This window comes from Nerophis ophidion, linkage group LG26 (genome assembly GCF_033978795.1).
Source record: "Nerophis ophidion isolate RoL-2023_Sa linkage group LG26, RoL_Noph_v1.0, whole genome shotgun sequence".
In the NCBI taxonomy this organism is placed as follows: Eukaryota; Metazoa; Chordata; class Actinopteri; order Syngnathiformes; family Syngnathidae; genus Nerophis; species Nerophis ophidion.
In genome coordinates, this window is record NC_084636.1 from 19,733,371 (window position 1) to 19,749,625 (window position 16,255).

The window sequence follows — 16,255 nt, forward strand, 5'->3', positions numbered from 1 at the left end:
GTTAAATTACCGCCTTTATGGACTCATTCTGCTTCGGTATGGTGCAGATGCTAAATAATATTTTTGTACTGCTTCACCAAGTTGACTACACACACACCTCAGTCATATCTTTTTCTAATATTTCTTTCTTCAATTCAATGCATATAATCAGCTTCTTCCTCTCAGCATTGCTCTCCAGAAGAACTTCCTTCAGGCTCATGCTTGGAAAAACAAAGTTGTGGTTTTGTAGTTTTGACCCGGGCAAAATATTTTGAATCAAGGGGCCCACATAGATAATAAAAAAATGTCTATTTATAACAAACGTTATGGCAGATCACCTCAAAAAATGGAATTACAGTTTTTTACTCACTAAGACACCCATAATGTGCATAAAAATAAAGAATGCTGGATTTATAATTTTAGCTACAGTATAAACAATAAAACACAAAATATTAAGAATATACATACCTCCTCAATCAACATATTTTACAATCAAGCAATAAGCAACAAGAATGCAAACAAACATGGTAAAAAACTAAATGCAAAGGTCCAAAAAAAAATCCATAATCTCATACATCACTTTTCTGCAGAAGCTTGCTTTCGTGGCTCCCTGATACCCATGTCTAACGCTGGCTGCTCTGTAAACTGACAGCCGACTGTTCATTCATTCTTCGTCTGCCCAGTGCTGCTGTGATGTAGTGCCATGGATTACTGTGATAACCTCGATATCACTCTAAAGGACGGAGTCCAACCATTGTAATACTCTCTATAATTAAAAACTAATGATCATTTGAAATGAGGCACTGCACATCATATTGACAAATACAATTAGACTACTTTAAAGGTATAAAAATATAATTTGGAGACATCTGACGGGCCAAATTTAAGATCTTTACGGGCTATATATAAAGTACGTCGACACACGGGCCAAATTTTGCCCAAGTCTTGTCGAGCTAATAGCTAATGCTAGCAAGCGAGACACTGGATTTTGGGTTGACATTACAGGGTTCACTGTGTCTCCACCAACTACAGATAGGGAGGTATCTGAAGCTGGCTCGTCACCCAAATGTACGCTCGCAATAAAATAGCAAAGAGGTGGCTTCCATCTCAAAGTTTCTGTAAGTCGAGATACCACTATATTTTGTGAAGTCCAACGGATCTTGATTTTGTTAGTGTTTTTAGGGAGTATACAAAGAATATATATATATATATATATTATATATATATATATATATGTAAAATTGACTCAAGTGACTGATGTGGTTGTCCTTTTTTGTTGCAGCCATCCATGACGCCTCGCCTAAAAATAACTTTTGTGGCCCGGTGTCATGACACACTAATGTATGTGCATGATTTTATTGCTGCTTAATTAATCTATCCAGCTGCCAAAAGCTTTGCTTCCATTTGAAATGGGACCTCCTTTTTTTTGTAAGATCCTTTTTTATTATATTACAATTGGGCAGATTGGACTTAGTGGGAAATACACAGGCGGTTTATAAACAGAGGAATCAGTCTCATTCTCTCAAAGCCTGGAAGAGGCTAATCATTAAGCAAAACACTACATTTGATGAAGTGTTTCTGAAGGTGTGTATATATGTGTGTGGTTGGGGGGTGTGGTGTCTGTCTTTGGAGATGGACTCAATCCATCCTTAATGAAAATGCTTTGGGCTGCTGAGCTCAACCCTCTTGGGGATCAGTGGTTAGTCGGAGCATACAGACTGATAGGCCACCCATCACTAACCGCGATCGTCGCTAAATCCACATCAACGCAGCAGTTAATCACTCTAACCCCACTCTCTTCTGCTTGCCACTCCTCTGCTGCCTACCACACACAAATACACATCAAAATTCATAGCTTGCTGAAGTGGGGAGTTCAGGGATTTATCATTGCCAAGTACCACTTTTAAACCCAGCAATTGCCTCTTAGAGTCAAGAGGCAAGAGCACAACCCAAATGACATCTGGCGTTTTAATGCCATCAATCTTTTGTTACTCTTTATCTATTATGTGCACTTGAATAATCATACTATACAAAATCATTTATTAATTTGAATCCTACATGCATCTTGCATTAAATCTAGCAGTTCAATTCAGTTTTCAATGTACTTACTAATTATCCTCCCAACTACTTAGACATTTCAAAGATACAATCTTAGCTTTAAACACAGCAGGATCGGGCAAATTGGCAGATGTTTCCATTTATAAGACATGAGATGTTTTTAGCGAGCCTCCTGTGTGGCAGGTCATTGATCTCAATGTGTTTTCCCATCAGTTCTGAAAGGTCATTAGATCAGTCATTCGAGCTCTTAATTTTGAAGTGTTTGTTTTTCCAGACTAAGCTGCCATCTGTACTACAATCACTATCTGGACTCCCTGCATAGGGGTGGCCTTTACTCCGTTGCAGCCCCCATGATGTCGGTCCTCTAAAAATAGGCTTCCTGAGCTCTTCTCAACCCATGTACAAAACACGTTTTTTTCATTATGCCGAACACCTGATTCTTATGTATTGCAGTTGATGCACCATCCACTCCACATGGTAGTAGTACGATATAGATATATATATATATATATATATATATATATATATATATATATATATATATATATATATATATATATATATCTATATATATATATATATATATATATATATATATATATATATATATATATATATATATATATATCCACACATATATGTATGTGTGGATATAAATATATATATATATATATATATAAATGTATATACCTCTAGATGTATGTGTGTATGTATATGTATACATATATACACACACACATCTTAAATGTAGAATATATTATTCATATGTTATATATTATATTATTTATTATTCTATCCATCTTCTTCCGCTTATCTGAGGTCGGGTCGCGGGGGCAGCAGCCTAAGCAGCGAAGCTCAGACTTCCCTCTCCCCAGCCACTTCGTCCAGCTCTTCCCGGGGGATCCCCAAGCGTTCCCAAGCCAGCCGGGAGACATAGTCTTCCCAACGTGTCCTGGGTCTTCCCCGTGGCCTCCTACCGGTTGGACGTGCCCTAAACACCTCCCTAAGGAGGCGTTCGGGTGGCATCCTGACCAGATGCCCGAACCACCTCATCTGGCTCCTCTTGATGTGGGGGAGCAGCGGCTTTACTTTGAGCTCCTCCCGGATGACAGAGCTTCTCACCCTATCTCTAAGGGAGAGCCCCGCCACCCGGCGGAGGAAACTCATTTCGGCCGCTTTTACCCGTGACATTGTCCTTTCGGTCATGACCCAAAGCTCATGACCATAGGTGAGGATGGGAACGTAGATGGACCGGTAAATTGAGAGCTTTGCCTTCCGGCTCAGCTCCTTCTTCACCACAACGGATCGATACAACGTCTGCATTACTGAAGATCTCACAATCCACTCTTCCCCCACTCGTGAACAAGACTCCGAGGTACTTGAACTCCTCCACTTGGGGAAGGGTCTCCTCCCCAACCCGGAGGTGGCGCTCCACACTTTTCCAGGCGAGAACCATGGACTCGGACTTGGAGGTGCTGATACTCATTCCGGTCGCTTCACACTCTGCTGCGAACCGATCCAGTGAGAGCTGAAGATCCCGGCTAGATGTAGCCATCAGGACCACATCATCTGCAAAAAGCAGAGACCTAATCCCGCGGCCACCAAATCGGAACCCCTCAGCGCTTTGACTGGGCCTAGAAATTCTGTCCATAAAAGTTATGAACAGAATCTGTGACAATGGGCAGCCTTGGCGGAGTCAAACCCTCACTGGAAACGTGTCCGACTTACTGCCAGCTATGCCTACCGAGCTCTGACACTGATCGTACAAGGAGTGAACCGCCCCAATCAGACAGTCCGATACCCCATACTCTCTGAGCACACTCCACAGGACTTCCCGAGGGACACGGTCGAATGCCTTCTCCAAGTCCACAAAGCACATGTAGACTGGTTGGGCAAACTCCCATGCACCCTCAAGGACCCTCCCGAAAGTATATAGCTGGTCCACAGTTCCACGACCAGGACGAAAACCACACTGTTCCTCCTGAATCCGAGGTCCGACTATCCGGCGTAGCCTCCTCTCCAGTACACCTGAATAAACCTTACCGGGAAGGCTGAGGAGTGTGATCCCACAATATTTGGAACACACTCTACGGTCCCCCTTCTTAAAGAGAAGGACCACCACCCCGGTCTGCTAACCCAGAGGTACCGCCCCCGATGTCCACGCGATGCTGCAGAGTCTTGTCAACCAAGACAGCCCATACAGCATCCAGAGCCTTAAGGAACTCCGGGCGGATCTCATCCACCCCCGGGTCCTTTCCACCGAGGAGCTTTTTAACTACCTCAGCAACCTCATCCCCAGAAAGAGGAGAGTCCACCACAGATTCCCAAGGCACTGCTTCCTCGTAGGAAGACGTGTTGATGAGATTGAGGCGGTCTTCAAAGTATTCCTTCCAACGATCCACAACATCCGCAGTCGAGGTCAGCAGATCACCATCCGCACCATACACGGTTGACGGTGTACTGCTTCCCCTTCCTGAGGCAGCGGATGGTGGTCCAGAATCCCTTGGAAACCGTCCGGATGTCGTTTTCAATGGCTTCCCCGAACTCCTCCCATGTCCGAGTTTTTGCCTCCGTGACCGCTAAAGCTGCACACCGCTTGGCAGCGAGTTCACGTTCTTGTTGCAAGCCGGGAAATCAGAGTTTTGTGGAGATATATATATATATATATATATATATATAAATATATATATATATATATATATATATATATATATAAAACCGCGATGAGTCCTATGAGCAAAAAGAACCCGATAGGACTCCTTCTTCAGCTTGACGGCATCCCTCACTGCTGGTGTCCACCAAAGGGTTGTGGGATTACCGCCACTACAGGCACCAGCAACCCTGCGGCCACAGCTCCAATCAGCCGCCTCGACAATAGAGGTGCGGAACATGGTCCACTCGGACTCAATGTCCCGCACCTCCCCTTGTGACATGTTCAAAGTTCTTCCGGAGGTGGGAATTGAAACTCTCTGACAGGAGACTCAGCCAGACGTTCCCAGCAGACCCTCACAATGCACTTGGGTCTGCCAGGTCTGTCCGGCATCCTCCCCCACCATCGCAGCCAACTCACCACTAGGTGGTGATCGGTAGAAAGCGCCGCCCCTCTCTTCACCCGAGTGTCCAAAACATGAGGCCACAAATCCGATGACACAACTACAAAGTCGATCATGAAACTGTGGCCTAGGGTGTCCTGGTGCCAAGTGCACATATGGACACCCTTATGTTTGAACATGGTGTTTGTTATGGACAATCAACTACAAAGTCGATAATGGAACTGTGCTAAGTGCACATATGGAACATGGTGTTTGTTATGGACAATCTGTGACGAGCATAAAAGTCCAATAACAAAACACCACTTGGGTTTAGATCCGGGCGGCCATTCTTCCCAATCACGCCTCTCCAGGTTTCACTGTCGTTGCCAACATGAGCGTTGAAGTCCCCCAGTAGGACAAGGGAATCAACCGGGGGAGCACTCTCCAGTACTCCCTCAAGTGTATCCAAAAAGGGTGGGTACTCTGAACTGCTGTTTGGTGCGTCAGCACAAACAACAGTCAGGACCCGTTCCCGCACCCGAAGGCGGAGGAAAGCTACCCTCTCGTCCACTGGGTTAAACTCCAACGTGCAGGCCTTGAGCCGGGGGCAACAATAATTGCCACTCCAGCCTGTCGCCTCTCACTGCCGGCAATGCCAGAGTGGAAGAGAGTCCCGTCCCTCTCGACAGAAGTGGTTCCAGAGCCCTTGCTCTGCGTCGAGGTGAGTCTGACTATATCCAGCCGGAACTTCTCTACCTCGCGCACTAGCTCAGGCTCTTTCCCCCCCAGTGCGGTGACATTCCACGTCCCAAGAGCTAGCTTATGTAGCCGAGGATCGGACCGCCAAGTGCCCTGCCTTCGGTTGCCGCCCAGCTCACAATGCACACGAGCTCTATGGCCCCTCCTATGAGTGGTGAGCCCATTGGAGGGATAACCCACGTTGCCTCTTCGGGCTGTGCCCGGCCTTGCCCCATGGGGACAGGCCCAGCCACCAGGTGCTCTCCATCATGCCCTAACTGCTGGCCTGGCTCCAGAGAAGGGCCCCGGTGACCCGCGTCCGGGAAAGGGAAATTTGAGTCCATTTTGTTGTGTATCCATAGACGTCTTCGAGCTGCTCTTTTTCTGATCCCTCACCTAGGACCTGTTTTTCTTGGGAGACCCTACCAGGGGGCATGAAAGCCCCCGGACAACATAGCTCCTAGGATCATTGGGACACGCAAACTCCTATACCACGGCAGCTCAGAGAGGAGAGTATTTATTATTGTTATTTATTATTACCATTGTGTGTTGTGAGCAAACTGTGGTGCTGAATTTCCCCCAGGGATCAATAAAGTACTTTCTATTCTATACATATTATGTGTGTGTATATATATATTATATAAACATATATGTATTATATATAATATATATATGTATTTTATATTTTATATATATATTATTATATACATATACACACATACATTTTGTGTATGTGTATATAATAACATACATATATATATATATATATATATATATATATATATAATGGATTGGATCTACGTAGCGCTTTTTACCACCTATCATTCATCAGTGTGAGCGGCACAGGTGGCAAGGGTGAAATATCCTGCCCAAGGGCGCAACGGCAGCGATTAGGATGTCAAAAGGCGGGGAGCGAACTTGCAAACCTCAGATTTCTGGCACGGCCGCACTACCCACTACGTCATACTTTTTGTTTCATTGAAGCCATTTGCTAAAATCAAAAATGTTCCCCAAAAAATTTTGCGATAATATAAACTCAAATTGGGTCTAGGTCACTCTGGCTGGGCCTGTCAAGAATGGTCACTAGAGTTGTTAAGAAGCCACTCCTTTGTTGTTTTAGCTCTGTGCTTAGGGTCGTTGTCTTGTTGGAAGGTGAACCTTCGACCCAGTCTGAGGTCCTGAGCACTCTGGATGAGGTTTTCTTCGAGGATACCTCTGTACTTGGCTACATTCATCGTTCCTTCAATTGCAACCAGGCGTCCTGTCCCTTCAGTTGAAAAACACCTCCATAGCATGATGCTGCCACCACCATGTTTCACTGTTGGGATTGTATTGGACAGGTGATGAGCAGTGCCTTGTTTTCTCCACACATAACAACATAATGCCAAAAAGTTAAATCTTGGTCTCATCAGACCAGAGAATCTTAATTCTCACAGTCTGGGAGTTTTTCCTGTGTTTTTTTGGCAAACTATGCTGGCTTTCATATGTCTTGCACTGAGGAGAGGCTTCAGTCGGGCCATTCTGCCATAAAGCCCCGATTGATGGGGAGGGCTGCAGTGATAGTTGACTTTGTGGAACTTTCTTACATCTCCGTACTGCATCTCTGGAGCTCACAGCCATAGCATTTTTTACTGCTCTCACCAAGGCTCTTCTTCCACAATTACTGAATTTGACTGGTTGACCAGGTCTAGGAAGAGTTGTGGTCGTCCCAGACTTCATCCATTTAGGGATTAACGAGGCCACGGTGCGATCAGAAACCTTGAGTGCTGCAGAAATTATTTTGTAGCCTTGTTCGGTATTATCATTTGCTCTGCATGCACTGTGAGCTGTAAAATCTTATATAGGCGGATGTGTGCCTTTCCAAATGTAGTCCAAACAGTTTAATTTAACACGGCTGGACTCCAATGAAGGAGCAGAATCATCTTGAGGAGGATCAGAAGAACTTGACAGCTTGTGAGTTAAATGTGTCACAGTAAAGGGTCTGAATACTTATGACCGCGAGATATTTCAGTTTTTAATTTTTAATGTGTATGTATGATATATGGCAGCATGGTGGAGAGGGGTTAGTGCATCTGCCGCACAATATGAAGGTCCTGATTTGTCCTGAGTTCAATCCCGGCCTCGGGATCTTTCTGTGTGGAGTTTGCATGTCCTCCCCGTGACTGCGTGGGTTCCCTCCGGGTACTCCGGCTTCCTCCCACCTCCAAAGACATGCACTTGGGGATAGGTTGATTGGCAACACTAAATGGTCCCTAGTGTGTGAATTTTGAGTGTGAATGTTGTCCATCTGTGTTGGCCCTGCGATGAGTTGGCGACTTGTGCATGGTGTACCCCGCCTTCCGCCCGATTTTAGCTGAGATAGACACCAGCGCCCCCCACAACCCCAAAGGGAATAAGCGGTAGAAAATGGATGGAATGATGTATGATATATGTATCTACATATACATATGTTTATAAATGCATGTTAGTGTCTGGAAAGTGTCTGTTATCAGCAGGATATGGAATAGCCACCTGCGTTATTTTTCAGTGAGCTTGTCTAATTAATGTACTGTCATGTTGATTTCAATATGTACTTAATTTGGCAAAAGGTCATAAGAAATTTAAATTTTTTAACCAAATATTGCAGAATATCCTTTTTTATTGGATAGCGTCTTTAAGTAATGTTAAATCTGTGTACAGCTTGTTGCCAATTGATGCCACTGCACAACCTGAAGCTCGATCTCAAACTCCAACTTAAGCCCTTATTTTGTGGATGTGTTTTTGTGATTGGCTGCAGTCAGTATCAGTCTTGTACTTATTTTTGTTTAAGGATTAGCCTGTGTGTTTATGAACAAATCCTTTGGATCCTCCAGTTTGGCGTAAGTCAGGTTTTTTTCTGCTTTTTGTTTTCTTATTGTAGGTCTACCACTTCACATTGGCAATGGCACGTATCTAAGAGGCCTCGGTAGTGCTGGTACACAATCCTGCCTCAAAGACAAAAAGACGTTTTTCAGATACTTAATGCACATTTTTGTTAAAAACAAAACAAAACAATGCCTTTTTATTGTTGTTGAATTTTTTGACATTCTAGTTGAATGGACTAATAAATAAATACTTCAATTATATACAGTACATTGAAGGATAACAAAGTAACACAAACAATCTAATACTGGTAACAGTCATGTTTTGCCTCATAATATAGTGCCGTGTTGTTGTTATGGCTACCATCAACCAGAGCCGCCCAAGGCATAAGCGAACTAAGCGCTTGCTTAGGGCCTCGTGGCCACCGGGGGGCCCCCTAAAGCAATTAACAAAAAATACTTATTTTTTATTTTTTGAGTTGTGCCCAAATCTTTGGGCAGCTCTGCGGATAGCCTGCACTCTTCCTGTGACTGTTGCATCTGCAGAGCGGAGCTTTTCCAAGCTCAAATTAACAAAAAAAATACTTGAGATCTTCCATGGCTCAAGAAAGACTGAGTGGACTGGCAGTGATTATTATAAATAACAAAGTCGGCCATCAGATTTCTTACAGTGATGTCATAAATGACTTTGCCTCCAAAAAAGCTAGGAAGCACAGGTTTTAAGGAGTGGGTAGAGTGGTGTGGGTGGTGAAGAACAGAGGAACAAAACTGTGATGTGATGGTCAAATGTGTGAATTAAGGTAGTTTATTTTGATTTTTTTCCCCCAAAATTTTTGCACATCGTTATGAACATTTACATAGTTTTAATATGTAGTAACTTCATATTGGTTTATAAACCGTTATGTTACCTTGTTTCTGGTAACTCTGTTCATTAATATTATTTAAGTATTTGATTGATATTTAATTTAATTACGTTGGTTTTTGTACAATTTGAATTTGTTCCTTTTTATATATATTTAAATGATTTTATTGTTGCACTTTATTGTTTTTCTTGCACTATGAATTATTTTTGCACATTGCTGTTTCAGGTTTTTGTTACCAAAAATAATAAAGTGAATCAGAATCAGCTTTATTGTCCAGTTAAGTTTAACACACATGGAATTTAACTTCAGTAGACGGCGCTCTCTTTGTACAAAGTAAACATTAAATATGAACAATTAACCAAAAATATAAACTAGTAATTAAAGACTAGTATGTACAAGCCTGATGAGACAAGATGACACTTTTACTGTAAATACAAAGCTTCATCACTTGGACTGTTCAACCCCAGGCCACTCTTGTAGGCTGTTGCTGAATGTTTTCTATATTCTAAGATTAGGTTCCTTATGTGGCACTCTGGACATCATTCATTGGTATTATTTATGTTCTTGACTGGGCCACCCTCATATCTTTATAAATGACATGTCATTTGTAAAGACATGCCAGGCTGACAATAGGGTAATGTAAACAACACTGCCAGGGCCGCAATGAGTTTATAGTAGGGGAGTGAATGATCAACAATCAATATTATTGGCAGAAATAGAGGGCCCCAAAATCAAATTTTTCTTAGGGCCCCATGGAGGCTGCCATCAACATAAACAAGAGACGCCTCACGGACTCGCCAGAGCATACGTCAAGCTGCTCAATCTTGCAGCAGTAATTTGTCAAGACTTTGCCAGCAACAATGTTTCAATGTAGGCTGTTATTGAATACATTTTCATATTTTCACATTCATTAAATGATGTAACTGCTCTTAAATGAGTCACTATCCATGATTGCTATACAGTTACACAAACGCTGCGGGGGCTGCAGATGTATATTGTGGCTACTGGCTAACCTGTGATCGTGTCACTAGCGGTATTATGAGGTCTGCATTGGTTTGATCAGTCAGGTCGGCAATACAATTTAGGATGATCGTCAGACTCTGCATGCTTCTGTCGGGACACTACATTACTTACCAAATATTATATTCATAATATCAGCACTATACCCTTACTTAAGGTGGTTGGGACTGCATTAATTTACCACTAAAATGAGGCACTGATGACTACTTCTTTTTTCACTTTTTTGAACCAGGTTTTCGTGCCCATCCCTCATCATGACTGTTAAAGGCAATATCCATTGGAAAAAAATTATATTGGGGGATTTTGTTCTATTCTTCACACAAAAATTATTCTCTTTGTCATTGTTTTTTTTAATATTTTTTATCTTATGTAATTGTGCCTGAACGTAAAACCAGGTGGTAGGATTAAGATTTTAAAATTGTCATATTTGTGGGTTAAGCCTTATAAGTTACTGTTCAGTTGCTTGCTCTTTAAATTAATAAACTTTGTGCCAAATGTGTCTACCAGTCTACAAAAAAAGTGAAACATTGCTAATGTAAAACCGCTGGCTCTCGCAAGCGCACGCACTCACACACATGCACAATGCCAGCTCAGATTTAGGTAAGCAGGTGTGAGGAAAGGCTATGGGGTCACTATCTAGCTCAGGTTGGACCTAGTAATTTAGCTGAACAGGGATTTGCTCCTCCCTGCTAAGACAGGCAACACAAAAGATCCAACTTGAAAGCGGAGCGAGAACAGAGGGGTACGGGCAGTTGAAGATGAAGGAGTTCAGTTGGCCCAAATGCCCACTTTGATTAGTCTTTACACCCTCTCTAATTGAGCATGCATGTGTGCTAGTGTTGAGTCCTTCACTCCAGTGGGTGCAGCACAGTTTGTATATGTGTTAGGATGACTGCATGTTGAGTGTGTATTGGGTTGTTGTTTTTTCTCTTTTTTTTCATGTAGTAAAAGTCCTCCCTCCCCTCTCACTCATTCCTCTCTCAATACTGAATTTGCTTGTCTTCTCAGCATGAGTGTTTAATCTTTTCAGACCGTTGAATCGGCCTGTTGAATGAGTCCCCAGCTCCTTCTCTCTTGGAGCCCTGGAGATTATTCTAAAGCTCTAATCGTTGAGCAAACACAGCAGTGCTTTCTCATTCCTATTCTACACAGTATAGCATAACTTCAGTCTTTCACAATCTCTTTTATATAACACGCTGTTGATGTGTTTTTGGTTTGTGCTGAAAAACATACCTCCTGACATGTATCACAAAAATGAACCCAGCTGAATTATTTTCATTTGTTGTTTTTCGTTCAAGAGAATTGACGTCTAATTTAGATAGCATTATTTTTAACATGGTCCTTTGGAATCTTTTATGCTTGTGGATGTGTTTTTTTTTTTAATTAGATAGTCAAGGGGGAGAATCTGCCGGTCTTATACCGTGGTGTCAATATACTCGGATTTGGAGCTTCGTCAATATTGTCCGGCCCTGCCGCTACTAACCTAAGCAGGCTGCTGGCATTTGGTGTAAAATACTGATTTGTCTGTTTTGTTTTCTCGCTGTCTTTGATGGCACCTACACAGCTTTTATTTACACCGCTCTCCATTTGATTGTGTGTGGTATTTGCCAGCAGTGGCCTTTTTATTTTTTGTCTACAGAAGTCATCCGAGCTTTTCACCTTCCAGTCGTGTGTGCCGGTTGATGTGGATGTCATACTAGTTAGTGAATATAGGAATAATTAATTTGACATATTTTGTCTCTACTGTGCAGAGAAAGCTGCTGGCCATCTACCTTCATAATGACGACAGTGTCCTCAGCAACGTCTTTTGTTCCCACATGATGTGTGCCGACTCCATTGTTTCCTTCCTGAGCCAGAACTTCATCACATGGGCCTGGGACGTCACTAAAGAAGCAAATAAAGCCAGGTACCAAAAGGACAGCAATTTTTTATTGTTTTCCTATGTGTTTTTTCTCTTGATCCTAGATAGTGAAATGGACACATGTTTTGGGAAATTGCTTATAACAATAAAATGTGTTACATTTTAGCTGAACATCTGTAATTTTGTTGGCTCCCAATAAGTGGGAATACCTTTACTATGCATTATCCAGTAACTGGTGGTTTGCTGTTAAGATGTCAGCATTAATACAGTACTGATGGGTAATTAAGTATTTTTTGTCTACTCTACAAGTGTTTTTACCTTAAATATCCTGTTTGTAGTAGGTCTTATACATATTGTAGGACTTAATAGATCTTATCACCCCAGCCCCTCCAAAAATGCCCTAATGTTGAACAATTTTGAACAGAACTTTGACATGAAACAATTTTTGCCCAAATATATTAACTTCAGTGGTGTACTACACCAGTCCATATGTTCACATGTTGTAATATTTTGAGTATACCAGTCCTCCCTTTATCAATTGTCTCCTTGAAGCGTTGATGTCTAACAAAATGAATGTGTTTGCATGGTGAGGCCACTGAGTGGACAAGCTTGTACAAAGCTCTCTGAGTGAAGGCCAGCAACAGAAAACAATTTGAAGTAGGTCCGTGCAATAAAACTTTACCAATATGTAGAGAAAAATTACTATTCATCTATAGAAATATGAGGCACTTTTGATATCATTCGATATAATTAATTTGTCCATGTTTTAACCGATGTAAAAATAGTCTGCCAAAGATGTAAGCAACAACACCACCAGCGCACACACAAAGATAAAATAATTTAGTAAACAGGAGGTCTCACTTGGGCGAGTTAAGCTTGTGACGTGGGATAGGCTGCTGTGTTTCTAAACAAAGTGTAATTTCCAGCTACTGGCTTTGAAACCAATTATGGATTTGTTTAGTCATTGTTTTATTATATAACCATAGATTTTGAAGTTTTGAGTAGGTTCTTATTGTAACTTTCACCTATACCTGTTTTAGGTATCAAACAGTAACTAGATCCTTTTGCGGTCCCTGATCAAGCCAAGATTTTCTTCAATTTATGCGTCATTGTCCTGTATGAGGTCTGAGTCGTGAAAATTCTCCCAAGTACGATCATTTTACAGTACAACAACACCTGTGCCTATCGTGAATGCCATGATGCAAGACAGGGTTGTGAAAAGATACACTTCTTTGTCTACTATTATGTGGAAAGTATTGTTAACGCAAACATATATTTTCTATGCCACACAAGACACTGGTACTGATGTCGTCATACTGTATCTGATTCTAGAATGTCGGCTTAAAAGCAGAAGGGTCTCATTGTGGGATACTGTTAAGAGGTCCACCTACGTAAAGCTCAGTGAGTGTTTATGAGTGTCCCGTGACGCCACTATATGCAAGCGGAAAAAAAATAATAAGCAAATCAAAGTTTTAATTTTTGTCTGAATTGGGAGGTCTGCGTCATTCATTATATGACACATAGTTACGCATTAGTTATAATGTACGTATGTATAGTTACACATTAGTTTTATATTTATGGCCCTCTACTTTTATATCTGCTGTTTGAAATTAGTCTTCTGTTTATGTAATTCTGTAAGATTTCATATATTGAGCAGTTCAGATGGACATGCAGGTGTAACAGCTAGTATGGTTCACATTTGTCCTCATTTTCAATCTTCAATATCCCACTGGCCTGACGTTTTCCCTCTCCAGAGCACCCTCTGAGTTAAGCCTGCCCTCTGGTAGGAACACTTTAGAAAGACTTCACACTCTGACCTCACCCCTCCATTATTTCTTTTGAGATAAGTCCCTTCATCCTTCATTCCGCTCTCCATTCTCTCGCCCCATTGGCCTCCTTTGCTTTTTCCCCAGCTGAGTTTTTTATTGCAAATTAAAGGCAGGCAACATCTGGAGCTTTTAATAGCACACAGCCAGTCATACCTTTGCTGCTACCGCATGCATGCACATAATGCACACACTCATGCTCACTCTCACATCCACGGTGCCTCAATCTTCTCACGCTCCCAAGTTGATCCACAGTGACTGCAGATTGGCATGTCTCACACAGTTGAGTCTGTGTATGTGTGTGTGACAAACCTGCTGATTTTGGAGTGCCTATTTTGCTTCACTCTGTATTCTCTCAGGCTGCACAGTTCAAGGATTAATTTTGCAAAAGTGCAGCTTCACTGATCGGATGCCAGTTCACTGATGGGCTTCCAGTGTATTTGTCGTCCATAGGAAATTAATCAGTATATTATCGATAGCTTGTACAAGTGCTGCAGTGTCCTGGTACATGGCAAATGTTGACACTTATTGTATCATTGAATCAACACAATGAAATCTTTATTGTAGCTTGCATTCGTGCCTAAATACTTTAGTTCGCTCTATCATTACTTTTAGCATAGCTTCTTACCGCTTCCCATACCTGCAGACAGTCAGATAATACATTTTGTCTCTGTTTAAAATGACAACTTGAGCTATCTTTACTAAGTAAATGAGTGACTCTTTATTTAATTTTTCATTCATTTAAAAACACATACTCATCAACCCCACTTACTTGACTCATCCTCTTAACTATTCCTTCCTGAAACCATAAATTGTCTTGACAAAGAACAAACTTGTCGTTTTCAATTTAAAACATATCCATGTTCCTTCGGAAACAATAGGCTTACGCCAATTTGAGCCGTCGGAGCATCCATTTCCCATACCCATTCCACTACGGGTGGCTGTCAGATATTTTCCCTGCATTATTACTACTGTACCAGCCAGAGTCGTCTGCTGCTCAGTGAAGCACATGGCATGTCAAACCTGTCTATGCAAAAGATCACACATCAAATTGAAGGCAAAAAACGCAAGGTGACATTGCAGCGAAACATTAACCATTTTACCTGTTTGTATATGCAGTAAGAGACAGAGATAGTTGACAAATTGGAAGCTGCCAAACATAATTGTCATCAGAGCTAAGTCTTGAACTTGCATTGCAGGTATCTCCTGCCCTCAAGGTTTCACAATGTTTGGTACAGTCTAAGCTACATTCTTCATCATATTAGCTTATGGCTGATTGAAACTTTGCACAGTCATTCAATAAACGGACAGAAGTTGTTTGGTGTGGAAGAACCTGAGCCGTATCCTCGACCTTGTCACACTTTAGGATGAACTCCAACAGTAAATCTTCCACATGCCCCAAAAATCTATATTTTTGCCACTTTTTCTTCTTGTGGACGTAACATATTACATATCTTAATTTTCGTCTTATTTAGTTTGATGATGACTTCACAGAACAATGCAACGAAATGCAGTTGTGCATCTAACCAGCAAGTATTAGATAATATTTACAATACTGATAATTAGATATGCGTCTATATGAGGTCGTATAAAAGCTGCTATTGTTAATATTTACAATAATTATATATATTTCATTGACTTAGTGCGTATAATGTGTTTTAACAGAGTGCGAGATGAGGAGCATTACTGTTATGTGAAAGAAACCGTTGCCTGTGGCGGCGGCCAGTGGGCAAGAAGCTAAAATATCTGTGTGCAGGATGAGGATAGTCCGTCACAATGTTAAGTGCCCTGCACAGAGAGCGCTCTGAGTGTTCTCAAGGGTAGTGAGTGAAGTCCTGATGATGCGATGGGCTGTTTTCACCATCTCGCTTCACTGATTCACAGTACAATTCCCATACCAGGTTGAGATGCAGTTTGTTAAATTGCTTTCAATCACAGAGCAATAGAAGTGCATCATTACAGCATGGGACATGTGATTCTTCTTGAGTCCTTAAGAAGAAAAGGTGCGGGTGGGCCTTCTTGACTAGGCTGGAGGTGT

General features: G+C 41.8%; 1 protein-coding gene across 2 annotated transcripts in view; it reads left to right on the forward strand.

Moving 5' to 3' along the window:
• faf1 (Fas (TNFRSF6) associated factor 1) overlaps positions 1-16,255 on the forward strand; it is a 269,960-nt gene that overhangs the window by 167,536 nt on the left and 86,169 nt on the right. For both annotated transcript variants that reach the window (XM_061888509.1, XM_061888510.1), the window contains one exon: positions 12,282-12,436. In XM_061888509.1, coding sequence (XP_061744493.1) covers positions 12,282-12,436 — 155 coding nt within the window. The remainder of the gene's footprint in view (positions 1-12,281; positions 12,437-16,255) is intronic.